The sequence below is a fragment of the Athene noctua genome, chromosome 11 (genome assembly GCF_965140245.1).
Source record: "Athene noctua chromosome 11, bAthNoc1.hap1.1, whole genome shotgun sequence".
NCBI classification, from domain to species: Eukaryota; Metazoa; Chordata; class Aves; order Strigiformes; family Strigidae; genus Athene; species Athene noctua.
In genome coordinates, this window is record NC_134047.1 from 12,593,696 (window position 1) to 12,604,434 (window position 10,739).

Sequence of the window (10,739 nt, forward strand, 5' to 3'; positions counted from 1 at the left end):
AGAAATTTAAACTACAAACAGTGACAAATTAAAGCACATCAGATACCGCTGTAATGTAGGTATGTGACACAAGGAGATTACTCCCAAGGAAATGTTTTGTCCTCTTCTACCTTCAATGCCTATATTCTTGTCAAGGTGCTATTCTCATTATGTAGAGATTGAAACAAGTCCATTACATGTAATGGGTCACCATTTCACCTTGATGCAGTGAGAAAGGAATATGACTTTCCTGATTTAGAACTGAGCAGGCATGCATTAAAAAAAGAATTATTAAAAGCAAAGTTTCTCATCAAAGCCAGACCATCAAATTCCTCTTTGTTTGATAAAGTTATAAATATTGACTTCAGGGGAAGAGCAAAATTCATAGCCAAACATAATGTAATGAAGCTCCATTATGTAAAAAGTTTGAGTTCTTGTGTGTTGTTCTTCTCTTCAATCCTAACCAGAAGGTTTGATTTTATTAGGAGAGAGAAAATTTACTTAATAAAAAAATCAGTTAACAATCTATTTCTGGATGAGCACATAATGTAAAAATGGCTTACCCTAGTACTGCTGCTACATCTATCAGTATCACTAATTTTAATTGAATGCAGCCTGATCATGAAACGTGGAATGAGTTTTGAGATTTCAGAGGCATTGTTGGTGGGAATTATCAGACTGTTCCACTAGCATTGTACATGGGTGTCAATGAAATAGCTCTGAAGAAGGCTGAGAGTCCCTGAATTCTTTATTCCAGAAAGAAGGCAGGCAAGAGAAGGGTATGGTAGGAGTATATAAAACACATAAAACTGAGGAAATAAGTCCAAAACTCCTAATGAATTTCCGCATTTTTTGAGAGTAAGAGGTTCAGTGAAATTGAAAGACATTGCAGATAATAATAGAAGGAAATGCTTCTGTACATAGCACAGAATTCTCCTGTAGAATTCATTTCAGCAAATGTGCGCTGAGGTTGAAAGCTTTGAAGGATTTCAGTAAAGGTGTCTGTTGACGTTCATGTGGGAATGAGAGCATCCTTAATTATAAGCAGTGTCTTTCTGTTGTGGCCTGCAGTTATAAGACACACGCTAGTTAGCACATGTAAAGAGGAAATTCCCTTTTGGACAGATTTTCTGTATTAACTTTTCTCTGTAAATATAAAAGCATTTTTAAAAGCATGTGGAACCAAGCAGTGTCAGAATCTTGGGCTACATGTTTGATCTTAGCAACTTTTTTTTCTTGCCATGAAGCAGTTCTGGTTTCATGTCTACTAGGTGAGGAATAAATTCTGGTTCAGCAACAGTAATATAAATCTAGATTTTTCCACTGAAGTTAACTCCTTCTGTGTATATCTACATGTATTTCTAGTCCTAGCACTAGTGGCTAGAGAGCCAATGTGTTTCTTTTGCCAGATCAAAAATTGCCTCAGAACAGCTTGAATCAAATAATGAACATTCTGGAAATGTGAAACATAGTAAGAGCATTCTAATGCATGTAGGTAAGTACATCTTGTTTTACACTGCTGAATTGCAAAAGTCAGAACTGTTAAAGAAGCTGATATGTTCTTTGAAATGACCCCAAGTAATCCCAGAATAGCTCTCTACCAGCACCAACCTTGTAATTTCTTGGATTTTCTTTTGTTGCCTCTCTTGGCTCATGTAGAGCGCTAGTTAAATTTAAACACTAATCGTGTCTCTGGGCAATATCTCCCATTCATGAAATAGATGCGTACTCTTGTAAGTGGACTTCCACATGCTATACATACCCTCCTGTGTTTTGTGTCTGAGGTTCTTTCTTCTCACCTCTGATTTTCTTTTAAAATGGAAATACAGCAGCTTTCGGAGCATAAGAAGGCCCTTTTTAACAGTTGCCATACCTAAAGTTAACAGTGTCTCTCATTTTCTTTCAATAGGGAAACTGCAGGAGCTGCCTCTCTTCCTGCAGAGATTGCCTGGAAGGCTGGCCAGGAGGCCTTGGAGCGGGGCTCTTCTGCAGAGAGCTATTTCCTGGGATGGGACTACAGGAAAAGGGAGTAAACTGGTCACTACAAACTCCACTTTTCCATCTTTTTATCTTGCTTCTACCATTGCATCAATACATTAGGACACAGAACAGGGTTAATGTTTTGGCTTATTTTAGACAGGAGAAGCTTGTTAAATCACAGCCAGTCTCCAGTGTAAGGTGCTGTGTGCTGATTGCACTAGTCTGAGAGGAGTTCAGATTTCAGAAGGGCTGAAACCACCTGAATTCTGTAAGGTTTCTGGAGAGAAGCTGTGTGTTTGTTTTCTAGTCGCTTGCATCATTTCTTTTGAATCCTGAACTAGCTGTTCCTGCTAGCCACTCCTGCCCACGGTAATCTGTGCACCACCTTCCCAGCCCATTCTTTCTCCCTTTTCCTCAGAGACAGTCTGCAGCCACAAATCCCGTGTTTTCTGCTTTCCTGTGCATCTGTCTCTGTTTTCTCTTCCCATGCCAAGAGATCTGTATACTTCCTCTTCTCCCTTAACTCTCATTCCTGCTAAGTCAGTGTCCCTTACTCTTCTGTGGTGGGCTTCTGGGTGCCCTGCACTGTACCCTGCTGCTTCCCTGATTTCTGCCAGAGGCAATATGGTTCTGTACATTTATGCCTGGAGGCAGACATACAAACAGGAAAGCATCATCCGTTTGAGAGCAAAACCTCATATCACTTGACTGATTATCATCCCTTAGCTCTGTTCCTTAGGTTTCCTCAAGCTTTTTGCCTAAGCTCTGTTTTTCAGTTGGAATTGTTTGGCAACAATTTGGCAAACATGTAACACTGTCAGCCATGTATGTCTGGGGGTTTTTTAGTCTTTCCCTCAAAGGTATTAGTGCTTCTAGTCCTGAAGTGTGGAACTAAAGGCTGATGGAGTGATGAAATTTGTCACCATTAGTAGGTTTTTTATTCACCCAAGTTTGGCCAAGTTATAAGTGTAGTACAGATTATGAGTTGCTCAGAGAAGTTAACATTAGCCTGTGAGGATAAACATGCTAGTCTGCATGCCATAATCTATGCTTGCCATAATCATGGCAAACAAAGACTCCTTCAGAGACCAGTTGAAGGAAGAGCCTGAATTTAGGTACTGAGGGATCTTACCTTTGGGCAATATCAGGAAGGTCAGGAAACTAGGTTTTCTAGAGTAATGTGGACAGCCTACCCTCAAGCCTAAACATCTACAGATTTCATCTCCACAGACCATGTGGTGACCTGGATCAGAAGAGGTCTTTTAGGAATTGTAACTCTGGATTTTGGCAGGCTGAGTTGTACTTGGAGGTAAATTGAAGGTAGCCCAGGACTGATCAGCAAGGACACTGGGAGTGGGAGGGAAGAAACACTGTGTTCAGTTAAGGATTTTGTAAAGGTTGATTAGGGTGGAGAGCCAGTACATGCAGGGAAAGCGGAAAAGATGTGCTTTATCAGGGGAGCACATCACTCAGGGAATATGCTTCTCCAAGATGGTTGGGGAAGATCTAGGAGGGAAGCAGGTGGGTCCTGGAGCTGATGTGGGAGCAACTGCAGAGACTGGAACAGGAACGTGGGCACTGATAGTGTCTGGTGAGAGGAAAATAGGAAAATAGGATGAAGAATCAGATGAGAAGACAGGGCTGGAACAGAGTTTGGCAGTGATGGTAAAGAAGAGGACCCGAAGGAAATAGACAATGGGCTCTGAACACATGCCCCTCCACAACCTGGCTTGGAACCAGCAACTCCTTGCTAAAACAGTTCCCAACTAAAACAAGTGATGCCCTCTGACAGAGTCTTATCCCTTCTTGCACTTGTCCACATAAAGCTAACCAGATGAGTAATAAACTGGAAGCCTGGCACGCAGTGTTGTGAAAAAGTCTTTGACTCTTCTACACAGCTTCAGTGGTTGCAGAAGTTTGGAAATATATTCTAAACAGTGACTTAAAGTGCAGGAAATAAAGAGGGTGGTCTATACAGCGTAGTTGACATGCAAGAATATGTCTGTCATTGGTTTTGATGGAAGGGGAGTAATGAGTCCCCTTATTCTGGTAACTGTAGGTGCTTCTCCCTCTCTTCCCCCTGTCTTTCTGGTCTGGCACCTGAGTCTTCTGGGTCCACGGATCTGGGTGCATTTGCACTGCTTATTCTGTCTATAATCGCATCACTAGGTCTCATTGTTAATTCAGCCTTGGAAAACTTGATTTAATTTCTGCCTTTACTACTGAGATTCTAATGCCAAGTTGCTGCAAATGAAACCTTTTTTGAAGTGTTCATTAACGGAATGTTCCTCATTTTCTGGATACTCAATTTGAGATGATAACTGATCTGCAACAGCACCATATACTTAGTGCTGCTGCTCGACCTGAGTTTTCAGCATTTAAAGCACCATATAATGCTAAGCACTCTACAAAAAGCATGCTCTCATTTTTTAAATTAGATACCCCAAATTAATGAATACTTTTACAACACAGAAACTTTCTAATATTTTTTTCAGCAGTCAGTCTAGGTAAAATGGAAGTGTTGGGACAGTAAGTTCATAAAAAATGTGTTAGTAATGTGAACCCTAGAAATAAATCCTTGAATAAATTAATCATATGCACTTAGAGTATGCGTTTGGTGAAGTGAGTTAAACTAAGCAGAGATGAAATGATCTTGTTCTGTAATAAAGCATTCAATCAGGGAGTTTTTCAACTGTTTCTGAGTAACCCCCTGTGGAGGCAAGCCATCAGAAATGGGCTGCACACTAAATAACAAGAAGAAAACAAATATTGAATAGCTGCTCATTAACTGAGAATCATCCACCCTCTCCACTGAATGAGACAAGGGTCCTGCAGAAAAAATTTTATGTGATTGTGTAATTTAAAGCAGTAGCATCCTGCATAACACAAGAGATTCAATTTAAGACTGCACAGGTGATCTTAATTTTGGAAGTGCTTAACTTCTGAATATTTGACTTAGCATTTTTGATAATGTTCTTTTAACTTAGAATGTTGTGTGTAATATATATAAATGTTGTTTTTAAATAAAACTGGTTTGTCTCCAAGTCATGTCATTTTCACACTGCCTGCCGTCACCGTTTCTGAAGGAGAAGCAGCTGGTGTGCTAAAAGAAGTTATGGACTTTGAAATCCTGCAAGGTTAGGAACTGAGTGGTTGGAGGCAGATATTTACACAAATGTCATCTTTTTTGGCCTGCTAGATTCCTCCCACTGTTTTCACCACTGTATTTTGTGGAGCAAAGTGTAAACATTTGCTTTGAGGTGTTTTGTGGCTCTAGGCTGTGAGTGATCCTAACAGTGACTTGATGGGGTTCCATGGTTGCGGTTTCTCAGTGGCTTCTCTATCTGGTATTCTCACTTCATAAATAGAAAGTTGGGGTTCTTCATAATTGCCAGCTGCAGGCTCAGTGTGGGGTCTGAGAGTCAAACCTGAGCTCTGCTGGCTCAGACGTTACCAGCGAGAGAGATGCTGTGATCAGAATTTGGTTAACTGATCTGTTCATCATGTTTGGGCCACAACAGAATCCAGCTCCCACTCTGATAGCTGTGTAGGCTCTGCCATGCTAAATAAAGACAAAATACCAAAAATGGGTGATAATCATTAAAGTGAGCAGGTGCATGTTTGACTACAGGGAACAGGTCTAGTAAATAGGAGCTTGTGGGTTTTACTTATTTCCTCTGAAGCAAATGAAATTTTGAGACAGCTCTTTAGTTAAGGAAATTGTAATCCGACAGTAATTCTGTTTCGCTTATTCATAGTTACATAGAGTGTAAATGAAAACTGATTAGTTTTTTCTTAATCTCATAGTCTTGTCACAAAAGAAAAGGCAATGTTTAACTCCTTGAGAAAGACCAGTAGATATAACACTGTAGTAAGGCATAAAACTAAATGACTATACATTTAGGGGGTTTTATGAATCTCCCATTTACTGGTGGATGATCAGTGGTCAAAAAGCTCACCCAGGGTTGCTCCTGGCAGTGTAATACAAGTTGGTCAGGAGTGGGAAGAGCCAGGAGGAATGTTTTGCCCAGTATACAGCACTGTCTACCTAGCTGGATTTGTTGGGTTGAAGGTTTCTCTTCCTCTAGTATGGTTTCCATCCTCTATGATAACATCCTGGAAACATAACCAGCTTTAGAGCGGTCAAGATTGTGGTGATACTGAGACAACCTCTGGCAGAATGGGATGAGAACTGAGTGATCATTACACAGCTTGGTCCGTTATGTGTAACAAATACTATGAACATATGCTTTCTAAGGTGACTTTGAGCAGTGTAGGATGTTTGCCCTTGGAACTGGGATTCTAGAAGTTGATACTTGATTTTTGCAGAAGACTCAGTGCTCGGTTCATATTTTGGGACAGGAATTGTAGCAGGAGGGGAGAGAAAATATGGCCAGAGAGATGAATTTTGGAAACTCACAAATTGCATGTGCTACCTTGCTATGATATATGCACATATATATCAAAAAATATATTTTCCCTGCCTTATTTCTAGGCACAAGTAGATTTAATGTTGAATTTGACCACCATAGAAGAGGTATTGGCTTAGGGCTCCAAATGGGACTTCAGGAACAGATTTCAAGTACACGATAAGATCATCCTGCTGTTTTATTGGGTTCTGTTAGCAGTGCTGTATTTGTACTCAAGTTCATGTAAGCCACAATATAATCTTACTCCACATTTCTGTGGGTAGTTTTTAAGACAAGGTGTTCATTTTCATCCCCTACTCATGTGGGTCATCAGGTGTATTGCAAATGAGCTTTCACCGATTTAGTTCTCTTAGTCAAAAAACTCTGCTGTAAGAGGAGGTTGCTGTAAGGAGACTGTTACTGTTTCTTTGCTCTATCCAGCCTCTTTTTTTCATGAAACATTTTCTCTGAGCCTTTCTGAAATTGGATTTGAATTGGCCAATGGCCTCAGAAGTTATTATCAGCGGGACATTCTAGATGGACATACACAGATGATCACCTAAGGAAAGAGGACTACAAATACAAAATGTTTGGACTAAGTTTGGGTGTTCGTAAGAGAGTGATGGGAGGATATCTAAATCCTGCATTCCAGTTTGATCTCCACTCTGAATCTACATGCTCTTTCTGCTGTGTGATAAACGAACACAGTTAAAGTAGAATTTCTGGGCAGTTGCCCCCAGGCCTGCTACATGGTGTGTAGTGTGCCGCAGCAGTACATTTCCAGTTTTCCTTCCACAGCAGTACCTGTCACCCTAGGAAACATAGCAAGTGTGACAAGATTTTGATCCATTTCTGGTTTGTTTGGTTGTTGTGGGTTTTTTTATCCCCCCCAACAGTTAGTCTAAAACTTCTATGTTGCTGTTTAGATATGGAGCTTTAATGGATTTTTATTCCCATGTGCTAGATGAATGTATCTTATATCTGCATAAGCTTTTGAGTTTATGTGTTTGCCTATGTCTTGGTCTGTGTATTCACTATTCTGTTTCCTCATTCTTCGGGTGAAAAAAGTAACTTCACACTGTACTAGTGGTGTTAACTTGTGAAAAGTTTTGTTGGCTCATTTGTGCATCTATCACTTGTTACATTTCACAGACCCTAGCATTTCTCCCCCTTTCAGTTTTATTCTGAAAAGCTTTGTTCCTACTGATCCACACACCAGATGCTACTATATTTTCTGGATGCCTGAACTCTCCACTCAAAACCTGTCAATGTCTTTTGTATAGCTATTACGTGTAGCTAACTTGAAAGTGGTATTTGTGTACTGTGTCACTCCATAGTATTTTTTTTTTTTATTATTTTAATTTTGCCAGTAGAAACTCTACACAGTTGAATTTGTGCTGGAAAAATAGTGGTTTTGCTGCTTAAGTCAGGTCTGCACAGTCGATTTTTGATAACTGTGTCATTCAAGAACAGGAAATGATGTGCAATGCCAAAGCCCATGTGTCAGCAAATCTTGTCTTTTTGTGGTGCGTGTTTTCCTCAAGCAGATAGTTTTATTATATTTGTACAAATGCAGCTTTACTGGTGCAGTTTCATTTGCCTTGGAGCTCTTTGCCAGCAAGGGAGACTGTAATCCTATCTCAGCAAAGTGGTGCTAGTACAGGGCTGACCTTATGAGGATTCCCTAGTGTATGCATTTTTAAACCTGAAAAATGAATCTATACTTGAGTGTTTTGCTAACTTTAATATCACCAAGCTGCGCAGTTGTACTAAAAGTAGAATTAGTACCAGCAAAAGGAGCCTTTGGACATCTGGGAAATTGGGTTTAGATTACTATAAGAGGACAGAATTGGCTGGTCTAAGTGTCACCTCCCTGAAAGGTGTGGGGTATAACTAATAGAGAGCTGTTAATATGTAGTATATTACAGTATTATTATTACTTTTACTGATAATAATTCAAAAATAATATAATAAGCTGTAGCTAGGACTGAGGTAAAGCCTTTCCAAAGGCTTTATCTATTAAATGCCAGAAGAATGCATCTGGAGCAGACAAGTCTGGATACATACCTTTTCTGAATATTTTTGAAATAATAAGTGATACTGAGAAATTTTATATAAAACTGCAGTGTGTTGGGATGCAGATCCAGTACTTCACAAGGAAAGCTCCAGTAAACAAAATTTAATGGTTTAAAAGAATCCTGTCAAAGTGCCACTTCTAAGAAGGCTGTTTTTTCCAACCTTCTGTTGTAGTGGTTTTAAGTTTTATTAGAAGCTAAGGCAGGCTTCATCATGACAAAGCTTCTTAAGCTGGTATTTCACATGCACAGTTCATGGCTCAACATCTGCTGAACACCCAAAATAAATGATCCAGAAGTACACCCCTTTGAACCTGAATCAGCAGGCTTTCTGAGCAGCTCGATTTCACTTCATATTTCTCAGCAGCAAGAGGTACAAGCTTTCAAGTGATTTAAACTACTGCTTCCTACTGTCCCCCTCAAAATTAAATCACTTGACACAGTAATTGGCATGTTGTCATTGCCTGGAGCCTTGATACTTTTAATGATGTCCAAAGAAATTAACTATTAAGTTATGAAGCAGCTCAGTGGGAACTAACTTGTGGAAGCAGAGGATCAAAGCACAAAAGTGCTAATAACTACTGATAACTTTTAAAGGGAGAGAATTAAATTGTGGAAAGAGCATCTCTGTCGTATTCTGATTATTTAAAGAGAATTGTGGTTGGAATGTATACCTGTTTGTATTTTGACTGGAGGAAACTAGTGAGAAAGCCTCAAACTAGCTTGGTTTAAGGAAGTTTCTGTCCAAAAATGAGAGAAGAACCAGATAGGATGGATCTGTTGTCTGGGCATGAGTCGTAACTGCATAGCTCACTAGGAGACAGCAAAATGTGTTACTGCTTTCTTCCACTCCTGCTTGCCCTTGAGATGCAGCACCAGGGGAGTGAGCAGGAATCCAGCCTTTCCAGAAGAGCGAAGAGCCGCTGAACCTGGACAAAGCCATCCCAAACACCGTGCTTACCGGGCTGCAAGTGAGGACTCCATTTGACATGAAGAACCTGCATTCTTAATAATATGTGCAGAATAAGAATCCAGCTGGTCCCTTTCTGTCGTACACGTTTAGAAAGGACCAACCTTTTCCATGCTCAGTAAATTTGATACAATGCTCAAAGCACAAGAAATGATAAACCTTCCTTTCCCTCCCCTTCCTCTTCAAAACTGTCTCAGAAACTGGTGTGGCTTTTCCTTTCCTGCCTTCATTCCTGTTCATCTGCTTCCTTGTCTTTGCTCCCTCTAGTGTTCCCAGGTAGGTGCTATCTTGCTCTCCTGCTCTAGGCAGGGAGATTATGAAACTGTTGGATTTGTTTTCCCTGCATTTCGCATAATGTGGGAATGACATCAGCCCACCTGTCATACCCCTCAAAGGGTCTCTGCTGTGTCTCTGCAACCTTACCTCATCGCCTTATATTGCCATAGCAGCACGCTAGCACCAGCCTTTCAGAAACCTTGAGGCCACCTTAAAATTCATGAGATTTAAAAAAATACACCTGTATCTTTTTGATCATTTCCAAGCTTTTATTTCATTCTGAGTTTATGGGTTTGGGATTTCTTTTACAACCCTTAAAATTTCTAATTCAGGGAGCTGGGAATTAAGGAATAATGTGGGATATGACACTCAGGATTAAGCCACATGTTTTGGTAACACGGCAACAACATCCATTGCACCTAGATATTGTGCTAGTTCACTTTTGACTCAGATTTATTACGGCTACAAATCTTTCTTAGCCATGAGATGTACTGTCCTTCTTATTAGTTAGAAATCAGAAAGCATGAAAGGGGACAGGAGATTTGTGTATCACAGGATCACTGCTGCAGAGAGAATGTGTAATTAAAAATGGGGACTTCTCTTTGCACCACATAAGTTTCAGTAAGAACTCTGCAGAGAATCTGTTTAATGTGCACTAAAACTGTGTGTTACTTTCATATATATTCCATTTGTGTGAGAGTATCTGTGTACTTGTATGTGCACATACGTATTTCAAAGATGAGAAAATACTTTGAAGCCTCCCTTTTTAACTAGGAATCCAGATCTAGACTGTAGAGACCAGTCTTTCAAGTTTTGGAATTACTTGTTGGTATTTAACAAATAAATTTGTAGGGTTGTAAACAGCCCTCTTAAAAACCACACACAGTCTTCCCTCATCAAAAAGGAAAGAAGACTACAGCTAAATAAGAGTAAAACTGGAGTTCCCGCTTTAGCTTGAGGAATGATCCATTTGTTATCTAAACTATGCAAAATTAGCAAGGCAAAGAGGGCCTGAATTACTGTAACATGCATGTATTCTGTGAATAACTG

General features: G+C 39.9%; 1 protein-coding gene across 3 annotated transcripts in view; it reads left to right on the forward strand.

The window, feature by feature from the left end:
• The window catches only part of C11H8orf48 (chromosome 11 C8orf48 homolog), a 40,784-nt gene extending 35,792 nt beyond the window's left edge, over nucleotides 1–4,992 (forward strand). For all 3 annotated transcript variants that reach the window (XM_074915484.1, XM_074915481.1, XM_074915482.1), the window contains one exon: nucleotides 1,889–4,992. In XM_074915484.1, coding sequence (XP_074771585.1) covers nucleotides 1,889–2,079 — 191 coding nt within the window. In that variant the 3' untranslated portion in view covers nucleotides 2,080–4,992. The remainder of the gene's footprint in view (nucleotides 1–1,888) is intronic.
• The last annotated feature ends 5,747 nt before the right edge of the window (nucleotides 4,993–10,739 follow it).